Genomic DNA, 12,226 nt, shown 5'->3' with positions numbered 1-12,226 from the left:
GAACTTTGCAGAATACTGACCACGTTTACCTGAAGAGACAGGTTCTACCAGGGGGAACATTTGGCATTTATGCTATTCCTTCACTGTTACTGAAAAGTGTGTCCACTTGGAAAAGCTTGTCTTACTTTTCAGGTAGCATGAATGAAAACCAAGAGACTAGCAGTATTCTACAGTCAAGTTCCTGAGTACTACGCTCCAATTATCCAATATTCTTAAAAGGATTCTTTAATCAAGCCCTTGTCCAGTAAGAGACTGAGTACTTGGGGACTGCGATATGTCCCATTTCTCTTATATTTCTCTTGATCTCTCTTTCTCACCCCAGTGTAATAAACTGCTATAGGTTTTTACCAAAATACTGTAGCAGTAGTTGGAAATGAGTTATTTTGCATTACCAAAAGTGTTCAATCACATTGTAACGGGTCACATTTGCATATAACTAGATGGCCAAACAATGTCTACTGCAGTGATTTTGCAAATTCAGCATAGTCAATGTATCCATCATTGTTCTTGTCATCGTCTCTTAGAACACCATCTATTAAGTTAATCAGTTCAGCTTCACTCAGTGGTGGGGCCTGTTCATTCCCTTCCTACAAAATACAAATTAGACAATGATGAGTCACACATTTTACTGGAAGTGCTTAGCTAATGTCTAAAATGTCCGTGCTCATGTGTCCGAAAGCTCCTTCAGTGTAGCATGTGGCTACTTCTAAGAATCCACAAACCATATATCAGACAGAGTCAATTCACAACAATGCAATTTAGATTTATATTTGCCAGTTAAAAAGAAAGATGCAATCAAAGCAGGCCCTTGCTTATTTGTTCTAAAAATTACTTTTCTTTCTTTTCTAATTACAAAAGTAATACACATTCGCTGTAGGAACCTAGGTCTGGCTTACACTGAATTATGAGGTTCCTAATTCCCCCAAACCCACAAACTCATCTTAGAGAAAAGCTCACAACCCAGGCTCTCCTGAGGGTCAGCTCTGGGTGCAACACGCCCTTGGAAAGTGCAAGCAGTCTGCACTGGACAGCATCTTGGGGTCCGAACAAGAAGAGGAAGGCACCGCCAGCCAGGAGAACCTGTTACCATCTCTGAGGTGAAGCTACTGGCCCTGCTCCAGAAGCAGATATAGCAGGGCTCACTGTGCTGAGTGCTAAGCTAACGCTGTCCGCGTCCTTGGCTGATTCTTCCTTTGCTACCTCTCCTGTGTGCAGCCTTTGCTCTCCTAGCACCACCAACAGCCTGGCCTGCCAGAACTGCTGAATCCCAGGTTCTCTCCCCGATGCAAGTCTCTCCCCACGTCCATCAGTCTGCCTCCCACAGCCAGAGATCTTCCAGTGGCACTGCCATTCTGCCGCACGAGCCCATTAGCGCTCCCCACTGCCTTCCCAGCAAACCCAAATCTGCTCTCCCGGCAGCCAGTGGGAGCACACTCACATCCCCAGCTCTGCCTCTCGTCCTCTCTACAGACTGCGGTGTGGCAGAGTGGGACAGACACTAGACCTGGAGACATAACATCTTGTTTTCAGTTCCCGCACCTCTAAACTGGGGGCAGTAACAGTGCCTGCCCTGCCTACTCACAGGCTTTTGCAAAGATCGAATGAGCTCTCTAACCCACTTGAAAGCGCTCTCTCTGTAAACGGCTTCATATGGAGAACTGTATAATATCACACAAACCCTCAATTATTGCTGAGTCCCTTGACCCCTTGGTCCCCTGGTTCGCCTCTCTTCTCAAGTAAAACTTCTCCCCTGCTCTGCATTTTCATGTGGTCTGTCCTTCAGGCACTGGTTCTCAAACTCCAGGGTGCAGCAGAAATGCCTGTAGCACTTGTCAGAGATACCAGGCCCTGGGACTTCTGCCTCAGTAGGTCACCCTTTGCGAGAAGGGGCTCCGAACAGGAAAAGGCAGAATGGAGTGGTGAGCAGGAAAAGGAGATGCAGCAATACTGTTGTACAAGGACAGCACAGGTCATCAAGACTGGGGACTGAACTGCCGGGGAGGGGCGGGGGGGGGGGGGGGGGGGGGGGGGGGGGGGAGGCTTTCCAAGACGCTGTCCACTGAGCCTCGGCCGACCTACCTCCTTATGGACGTGAGTGATGGCTGTGGAGAGCTCTAGGCCATCAAGCAAATTATTGCCGTCATAATCATGCATTTTGAAATAATGGAGCTGCAGTTCTTGTGGGGACATCTCTGCTTCTGGTTTGTTGATGACACCTTCTAGATGCTCCATGATATGCCTAAAAACCAATAGTTAGACTCAGACCACTCGGCAGCAACCCCAGGATCATACCAAAACTTTAAGGACTGGAAAGTTCAAGATCTTAAAGTTCACCCATCCGAGAAAAACAAACAGAAAGAGTGGCAGAGCACACTCAAGGATAAGAGACACAGGCAAGGCCATGAAAGGGGCAGGGGAAAAGTCAAACAGTTCACCTGTTAAGCTGGCAAGACTATGGGTATTTTTCCCTCTTTATTGTTAGAATGCTGTTATAAAACCTTTGGGGGCTAGCAACTAAAAAAATGTTTTTGAACCAATTTAAGGATAACAAATAATGTGTGAGACTAACTGGCCCAGGACAAAAGTTGCAACAAATAATTCAATGTTTAAATGTGCCAATAAAAAAAGAAAAATGCCTGGTCAGTCAAGAAACCTTAGTTCCAGCCTGGGTTCTGCCACTACTATTTGTGTGTACGTGTGAGAGAATGTGCATGCACACATGAGTATGAATGTGTGTGTTGGGGGGGGTCTCTACATCTGTCTTTGGTGAAAGAGAGAGACAGAATGAATTCAGGCAAGTCATTTATCCCATCTGGGCCTCAAGATCCTCCATTTATGAAACCATGATGGAAAAAAGACTGCCTGATTTACAGGTAGCTATAAGGAGTAAGTATCGTTCTTGAAAAATGTCAAGGAGTTGTACAAATAATAGAGGGAAGAGCGGATGGAGGGAGCCATCACAGCCAGCTGTAGGCTGCAGCTGCAGAGGGGAGGCCCTGGGACCCCAGCCCTGGCTGAATACGTACTCTTGGTCGTGCACTGTATTCTTATCCAGGCCCACGCTGCCAGGATGGGAGAAGCTGGCCCCAGGTTTCTCAGCCCCGGCACCTGGAGCACAAAAGGCCCAGAGCAGGCCACACAGGAAGGGGGTTCTGAGCAGCTGCAGAGATCTCATGGTCGCCAGTACCTGGGAGGTGGGGAACATAGAAGGTGCAGGTAAAAACACCAGAGCGAAGGTTCTTTCAAAACGTGACACAGCGTGCTCCTGGGGAAGGAACTCAGTGAAAGGAACAAGACTGCAGAAGACTGGGCCTAAGGCCAGCTCTTCCACTAGACTGCGGGGTGACCTTGGGCACGCCAAGTCCCCATCATTCAGACTGGGGGTGGGAGGGCTCCATGACATTTCCTAAAGTTCCTTCAGAATGCCAAGCAACTCATGAGAGCTTAAAGGGATTTAAAGATTATTCCTGCCTACAGGAAGCTTACAGTCTGGTAAAATACTTCCTATGGAGAGCACTAAAAAAGGCACAAAGTGAGGTGTCCTAAAGAAAAACAAAACTGAAAGTTTAGAGGAAGAAATTTCCTCTGCGTGAGGGAAAATCAGGGAAGGCTGAAGGACCTGGGGACACTTCTGGGCCTGGATGGACAAGCACACACTGGACGTGCAGGGACTGAAGGACTAAGGCAATGGTGTAAGCGAGAAGCAGGTCAGACAAGTGGGAAAGAAACTCCAAGTGGTTCAGTTGGGGGGAGCCTAGAGGCTATGAAGCAGGCAGAATAGTGGACAAAGGACACAGAGATTGACCCGGCCGTATGGGATATGGCTTTGCACACTAGGCCAAGGAGGCTGAAATTTCTGGAGGATGAATGGGGAGCCACTGAGGATTTGTGAATGGGAGAGGAGATCGAAGCTAGGTTTCAGAATGGCTCATCCAGCAGCATGCGGGGGGGGGGGGGGGGGGGGGGGGGGGGGGCACTATTTAGTGGAGCAAGACCAGAGATAGGAATGTGGTAGTTAAGGAAAGCGATGAGGCAGGTCACATGAAGGCCTTGCAGCTGGGGACACGGAGAAAAGGACATTAACCCCTGCCTCGTCCATCTCCCAGGACAGTGGCGAGGCAGGTAACCCAACCACTGTGAAAGATCACTGGAAAGAGTTACGTAGACATTAGGAGGCCATCAAGTACTCCTGGAGTTTGGTTAGACTAGAACTGTGGTCAACAAGACATAGCACCACTGCAAGCTCCTGACGGCAGGAGTGCTTCGTTCCCAGCGTTCCCCACCAAGGCTCAGGCAGGCCTCTACTAACTGTGTGCTAAACTGAAATTCCCAGTCCTTCCGGGGGCTTATAGACTGACCTCAGAAAGGAAGGTGAAGGACGGCCAAGAGACCTCCACACCAACACAAAGACTACACTTTCACCTCCCAAAAGGCAGCGCAGATTCTGCTGGTAACAAGGCCAGTGATTTCTAATGGGCCAACTGTAACCACAAACCCAAACTGACAACAGTAAAGAGAAAGCTTAAGGTACTAATCATTCCCTTGCACCCACCTCACACAGAGCTCACTCCAAAGCTGCTGCTACCTCTACTCCCTGTACCTGAGGCTGAGAAGTAGCTGTGTTGCAGCCCCCTCACCCATCCCAAAAGGTGGGACTCTGGGAGAATGTCATCCCTACAATGTTTGGGAATATTACCCAAACCCATTTTGCCTATCGACAGTATCCCCTCCAACAGTCCTCTCCCTAAGGGAACAACCACCACTGGGATATAACTCCCAGAGGGCCAAAAAGCAGCATCTAATCTTACTACCATACAGGGACATCATAATGCAATGTCATACTTAACAATAAGAAAAGATTTTTAGGGGCACCTGGGCAGCTCAGTCGGTTAAGCGTCTGCCTTCGCTCAGGTCATGATCCCAGGGTCCTGGGATTGAGCCCTGCATCGGGCTCCCTGCTCAGCGGGAGCCTGCTTCTCCCTCTATCTCTCCTCCCAACTTTGCTCTCTTGTTCTATCTCTCTCTCTCAAATAAATACTTAAAAAAAAAAAGATCTTTAATATCTTTTAATAAAAAAGAGCAGATTGCCAAAGTCTGTAAACAGTAATTTTGTAAGAAAAAAAAAGTGTATGCATATTTCATATATAGAACAATGACTAAAAACTGTTAAATATTATTTTCTGAATTACGAGGTGTGATTCTGATTTTTCTTTTTACTTCTCTATGAATTCTAAAGTTTCTACTAAAAATATGTTCTTTCTTTATAAATATGTATTTAATGTAATTTACCCCATTATTTTGTTCCAATATGTATGGATGGAATTTAAAAAAGGGGCTTTCATTTAATTCTCATCTCTAGAAAATAATTCAGGAACAGAAACTACATTTCCAGTTTTATCAAATAAAACTGTCCTGACCCTGACAAGGCCACTGCCACTGTACCTGGTACCTGAAAACAAGGTCTCAAGTTACTCCCAGCAGTTAACTGCCCAGGCCAGAGCAGAACAGCTTGGTCTAACCAGGTATCTTAAGAGTTCTGGGACAGGAGAGACCAGAGAGGGAAGCCAGTTCCAACCAAACCTCGTAGACTCATGCACAGTAGACATCTCTTTCTCCAGCAAGCCTTCTTCAATACGGAGTCTGCCTTAGGCATTCTTCCCATATGCTCCCCAGTGCCTCCCTTCAGAAGGGCCCTGACAACTGCTGTGAATTCAACCCTGAGAACTGCCTGATTACTTGTAAGCGCTGCCTGCTGGACTGAGCTCTATGAGGGCAGGGACTGAACCCACATTCCCAGCATCAGGCACAGTGCCTCGCACAAAGGCCGGCAGTTCTCAGCCTGTGTGCCATGGTCCTTAAGGGTTGGGAGGATTCCTTCACAGATATACTGCCAAGTTTTGATGTCAATGTAACTGAGCATAAACCTTTTTTTTTTTTTGAGATATCTATCAGACAGTTGAGTGATCAATGAACCCATAGCACCATTTCCTATTACTATATGGTTGGAGGCTTAATATATCAGATCGTGTGTGTGTGTGTGTGTGTGTGTGTGTGTAGGAGGGACAGGTTCTATTTAAATAACACCAAAAAGCAACCAAGTGATAAGCAGTACAGTAACTATGTACCCACATTATCCCTTCTTCAAGGGAAGCAGAATAAAGGCCAAGAACCACTGGTTTTGAACATGTCCTATCTTGGTTCCCTGTAGCAGGTTTCTAACAGAACACAACAAAAGCCCAATCTACGAACACAGAGGAGAAACTCTCCCTCCAAGTGCTACAACGAAAACAGGGAATCTGACTGTCACCTAACCAAATAAACTGTCACATTCCACAAGAAACATAAGCAACTCCCCTTTGCCTGAAGAACATGTTGCATCACCCATACTCCAATGACTTAGTTCAAGGCCATGAGCAAACAGTAGATAAGCCCCAGCAGTTCCCAGGCTCACTGCCTTCTCTGAGAAATTATACAGGCCAGACTGGAAAAAAATCCAGAGGAGAGACTTCTGAAGGCAACTTCAGAACCCAACCCATGCTTTGAGACATCCCTCACAAGGAGGAGCCTCAGTCCCGGAAGGAGAGTGCCAGACCATGCTCAGTGGTGGGTCTTTTGCAGTGCCTGGAGTGTAACAGGGCTCCCCTCGCTGATCCAGCAGCCTCTTCCAGGCCCAGAGCCTTTGCTCCCACTGTTCATTAATCCATCCTCCCTCTCCCTTCCAGGCCCCTTCACACATCATCTGGGGATTCTTACAGCCACATCAGTCATTCTCTCCTCCCTCCTGAGTCTGCAGCCTCTCACAACATACAGTCACATACTGTTCTCTTTCCCTCCCTCTGTGAGGGCCAGGAGCCTATCTTATCTGTCTCTCCCTTACTCTACCAATCACAAAGTGCTAAGCTGCCCAGAGAATAGCACACCTTCACATCTGATTCAGGGCAGTGGGTTCTGGCACCCAGATATGTTGTTCCCTACCACAGAAGATCTGGCCTAAGTTAGAAAAATAACTTCCCTTTGGAGCCCTCCCACTAGGGCTGCCCTGGCCAGCTTGGCCCACCCTCTCCTCCTATTGTCATTAGCCCTATCAGCAAGTAAGAGTTTGGAGCCAGCCTTCCTCCCATAAAGATTGCAGCGGCTGTTTGCAGCTTTTGTCTCATGCCAGTGGCCCTGAGTTAATTCACACTCACCAATACCCAGACATCCTGTACCCAAAATCAGTGCCAAAGAAAAACTCTGAACAATACTTCCCATTTCCCACTGCTATGGTCCTGGACTGAAGACAAGAATAGAACGAGGTTCCTAGGCCAAAGAAATTGCTACACAGGTGGCGGGTGGGGGGTGGGGTTGAGAATTGGTTCTGAAAAGCAGAGCATTTAATAACTTGATCTATATGTTTATTTGGAGAGCCCATGGAGTGGCCACGCTTCATTTGTGCATTCAACCAACACACTCCTTACTAACAGCCTGGTGCCACACAAAGTACTGAGGACAGAACACTGACCCAGATGGGCTCCTGTCACACTGATTACAGCCTGGTGGAACAGAGAGACCAGTAAACAGACACCCATGGAGTACCACAGAAACCCCAACCCACACCTGGAGTAACACATGAAGGATAAGAAGGGTTTTTTCAACTAAAGTGTAGTACTTCAGGCAGAAGGAAAATAATGTAACCAGCACCTAAGCCTATAAGAAACTTGGTCCAATCCAGGAACTAAAAAAAGGCTCGGTAAGGTTGAAGACACAGTAGAGGCAGATGGAAGGATATGATTAGCTTGTCTGAATAATTCTGCAGGTTGGCAGGGAACTGAAATCTGGTACTCTAGGATAAGCAGGAACTGTACCTGGTCCATGTGATGAGGGTTGTTTGGCCAGGGGACCTAATCCATTGGAGCAGAGTGGGGAAGAGAACTAGAGTAAGACAAAAAGAGTAAAAAGACAGTTCATGAAGGGCCTATAAAAGCTCTGTTTTAGAGCTTGGAAGAACAATGAGAATCCACTGAAGGCCGGAAAGGGAATGGGGGAAGAAGGCGTCTGGTGACACGATCAGATCTGTTTTAAGATCTCACTCTGGCTTTCCAGTACATAACAAACTACAGAGGCTCAAGAGGTGCAGTCAGGAGGCTACTGAAGTAGTCCAGGGGCAATGGTGGCCTGAACCAGCTGCAACAGAGGGATTGTGGATCAGGCGCGAAGTGGAAATACCTAAGATGAGATGTTCGGTGGATTCGATTGAGTGGGTAAAGGGGTGCCGTGCCGGAGGGGAGAATGACGCCCAGGTTTCTGGCTTGGGCGCCGGGTGCTTGGCGGTGCCATGCCCAGATAGAGGATACAAGAGGAGGTCGGCTTCCCCTGCCTTCCACTCGCCCGGCCCAGGACCTGTTTGTTGTCTCTCCCAGACCAAGACCTGGGTACCGGCAGGAGACGGAGATTAACGCCCCAGGCCTCTGTGCAGGTCGTCCCAAGAAGGCAGGGACTTGGCCCCGGCCGGACCCATCTGGCTTCAAAGGCCCCGGCGGCCCTGTTCCAGGAGAGACGATCTGCTCCCAGCCGGCTAAGCTTTCTGAGGCAGCGACCCGCACCCAGACCGCTCCCGCCCCCTCCCGCCCCCTCCCTCCCCCCGGGACCTGAGCCCAAGGCCCGGAGCCCCAAAGAGGGGCGCCGGTATCCCGCCCCGCTACGGACCCCTGAGTGCTGCCCCACCGACCTCATTACCTAGGGTTGGGTCACAGGCCTCGGAGGCCGAAGCCCGGGCCTCAGGTGTTCTCGAGTTCACTCACCCTCACTGCCCCGTTTCCAAGCAGTTCTCCCCAGACGCGAAGCCTTCCAACATGAGCCTCGCCAGCCCCCGTCCTCAGAATGCTTTTATTGGCCCCGCCCCCCGACCCGACTCGCCGTGCGCACGCGCGCCCCCTTCTGCCCGCCCATTGGCGCCAAAGAGCCCCGCCCCTGCCCGGCGACCCGCAGTGTGGACCGCTGGGGTGATTCTACGTGTAAAGGGCTCAAGCCCAGCAAGGGCCAGGCAGACGCAGTTCCTTTGCCTGCCTTCCCTACAGCGACAGTCGGCTCGGGTCCGGGTTGGGCTACCTGAGCCTTCAGGGTGTCGGCAGGTTGCTGGGAATGTAGGAATGTAGTCCGGCGTGGGACGTAGGATGGTTAATGTGGATGGGTCGGACGCTAGAGCTGGCTTCCAGTCTGCCTCCACCTTTACAGGTTCCTCGGTTCCTCCGCCTGCAGGTTGGGAAGAAAGATAATAAGAATCCTAATTCCTCTCCTCATGAAACGCCTAGAAGACGCTGGAGCCAGCCACGGATCCTGCGATTCCAAGAGTGGCCGACTAACAGCCTTTGCTTGTTGTATTCCACAAGCCTCATCATCTTCGATACCTTTCACTCGTATTATACGAGTCCCACCAAGATTTTATGGGCAGCTCAGTTCAAATACCATCTAACTTGTGCAGTTAGTGGAATCACCTATCTTAGTAGAAGACAAAGCACTTCAAGAAAAAAACAGATGCACAAACAAAAGAAAAGCCCCGCATAATGCTGCTCTTACAACTTTCCCCAATACAAGACTGTTCCATGAATATCCACTGACCAGATGGGTAAATGAATGTGGAACTGTCCTTTTTTAAAGCCCCTATCCCGCTTGTGTTCATAAAGATACATAATCATCTTTCATATGAATCTGGATCCAGAAAGGGAGAGACTGGGAGAGAAAAAAAGAGGTTAAGTACATGATCCCAGAACCCTCCTGCATTCTGCTTTAGCAGATCAGGGCCTTGAAAGTTGGCCAAGGTAACTGCCATTGACAGTGCCTCATTCCTTCTCCCATCTTCATCTGAGATTGAAATCTGTCAACCCTCTTCCAGAGAAAAAGCCCAGGATCCCAAAGTCCCTGAAGAAACCCTGTTAATTCAAGGCCCCCTTCTTTCCTTACTCTGAAGTTGTTTGACCTAATTCATTCTTCAGCCCTGCATCTGCCATCCATCCATTCTTCCATTTGCTCATTTATTCATTGATTCAGTAACATTTCTTGAGTACTTCTTATGTACTAGACACTGTGCTAGAAGCTACTAGATACACAAATAAGACATGGTCTTGTGCTCTCATTCTGTTTGCCTAATGCTTCCACTTTTTCTGTGGATCTTAGCCTCTATCATCTCTCTCTTGAATTACCAACTGCTCCCTCTCTAATAGACAATTCCCATCATCATATAAGCTTGCTCTCTGGTTTCCTCCCCACCATGCTACTGAAACTACTATCTCCATGCAAATACAGTGGTCCCTTCTCTGTTCTGTTTTAACTTGCCCTCTCAGTCCTATTCAACACAGTCAACCACTCCCACTTTGAAACACTTTCTTCTCTTGTTTTCTAACATCATGTACTCTTAGTCCTCCTACCTCACTGGCTATTCTTTCTTGGGTTCTTTTCACTGGCTTATCTTCTGCTCAATCGATAAATATCAAAGCACCCAGGGTTCTTTCCTGAGTCCCTTTTTCGATCTACCCACTCTCCTTATATGATTTCATCTAGTCCTATGGATTTAGGTGCCATTTATAAGCAGGTGACTTCAAATTTTTCTCTAATGATGACCTCTCCCTGTAATTCCTAATTCCTCAAAAAACTGCATACTTGACATCTTTACATGAATGTCCAACTGGCATCTCAAAACTTAACTTGGCCTCCCGCCAAATTAATTTTCACCCCCAAACATGTACCTTTCTGTTTTGTCCATGTTAGTGAATATCACTGTCACCCATTTATTTGTTCAAGCCAAAATTCTAGGAGCTATTCTTGTTTTCCCCCAGCTCTACTGAAGTATGGCTGGTATCCATGAAACCATCATCTGCTATCTGGACTACTGGGAGAGCTTCCTAACTGATCTTCCCACACGCCTTTCTTGTCCCCATTCTAGTTCATGAGTGAGAACACACATTAACTTAAGCCATTTATAGGTGAATATTCTGTAACTTGTAGCTGAACCCATTCCTAACAGGCAAACAATTCGGTACCACAAGTAGGACACTTAAAAACAGACACTAAAATGTGGAATTAGCAAATGAAGGTTATGGTAGCCAGTGGTGAAGACTCTCTATCCCAAATTGGAAATTTGGTGACCAACTTGTTAAGCCGTAGTGAAACTGTCCAACTGCCGTCACTTGCTGTGCCTTGGATACAGACTGCATGCCAACCAACGTAGTATTGCAGGAGAAATCTCAGGAACAATAGAAAACTTTAGTGGTGTTGGCTTTTTTTTTTTCCTTTAGTAGCTTTCAGCAAAGTCCTTCAAGAGAGTGACAAATCTAGATTAGAGATATCTGATTTGAAAGTAGAGATTAAAAATAAGGCCTTGGTAAGAGAGGAACCCCTTACTGGCAGCTTACAACCTAAATTGGCCAAGTCCCACAACTTGGAGCCTCACTGGTCTGAAATAATTTTCTTTGTATACCCAAGCTGAAGCCAGGACAAGTGGAAACAGGGAAGGGGCAGCTTTATCAAGAGATAAGATTGAGGCCCAAGTTAGCAAAAATGGACTCAAGGTGGCATCTCTCCCTGCAGCTGTTGTTTTGAATTGTCTCAACTATAAGTGAGCACACAAAAAAGAAGCCCCTCGAAGACTTAAATATTCTAATACTCCATTTGCTGGTTTTGCAAAAATAAACACTTGAGGTATACACAAGAAACTAATAAAAGAGAACAGAGGTGAGAATAAGACCTTAATTTATTTTTTTGTATTGCTTTTTCTTTTTTTAACCAAAAAAAAAAAAATGTTACCTGTTTGGAAAATAAATTTTTTTAATCTTTAATTAGAAAACCATTTAAAAACTACATAAGTTATTTGGTTGTGATTACTCAGGCATGGAATTGACCAGAAGCCTAACAAATGATTGAGGGAATCATTTGTGTCCCTAAAGTCTCAAGCCTGGTCAACATTGGTCTGTTACTGTTTAACCCTTAGGGCAATCCCTGGATTTCTGAGTTCCCTCCAACAGGGAGGAGGATACAAACACTGTGCATTCCGCACAACCAAGAGACAGAAGTGAGAAGCCACCAGATTCCCTAATGAAAAACTTAACACACTGCCACGGAAGAGATCCCTTGCTCTATCTGTCTAGCAGGAAGTGATGTGGGTTACTGAAGGGGGTATATTATGCTTTCCATTCTTTTTTTTTTCCTCCAAAAGGAAGCTTTCGTTGTTTCTTCACATTGTGCATTGAAAGTG

The 12,226-nt window shown here is 47.1% G+C and overlaps 1 protein-coding gene across 2 annotated transcripts; it reads right to left on the bottom strand.

Annotated features, from left to right (window-relative positions):
- Window positions 1–6: 6 nt before the first annotated feature.
- MCFD2 (multiple coagulation factor deficiency 2, ER cargo receptor complex subunit) lies at window positions 7–8,873 on the bottom strand. 2 transcript variants are annotated; one of them, XM_032411036.1, is made up of 4 exons: window positions 8,781–8,873; window positions 3,027–3,187; window positions 2,080–2,239; window positions 7–587 (listed from the first exon to the last, which is right to left on the bottom strand). In XM_032411036.1, exons 2-4 carry the CDS (start codon window positions 3,173–3,175, stop codon window positions 456–458), a joined length of 441 nt encoding a protein of 146 aa, XP_032266927.1. In that variant the 5' UTR covers window positions 3,176–3,187; window positions 8,781–8,873; the 3' UTR covers window positions 7–455. The 2 variants fall into 2 exon arrangements, with proteins under 2 accessions (XP_032266927.1, XP_032266926.1); XM_032411035.1 differs by having other exon boundaries at window positions 368–587; window positions 8,716–8,835.
- Window positions 8,874–12,226: the final 3,353 nt, after the last annotated feature.

Source organism: Phoca vitulina, unplaced genomic scaffold (genome assembly GCF_004348235.1).
Source record: "Phoca vitulina isolate PV1807 unplaced genomic scaffold, GSC_HSeal_1.0 scaffold12, whole genome shotgun sequence".
Taxonomy (NCBI): domain Eukaryota; kingdom Metazoa; phylum Chordata; class Mammalia; order Carnivora; family Phocidae; genus Phoca; species Phoca vitulina.
This window is presented reverse-complemented; position numbering and strand designations above follow the sequence as displayed.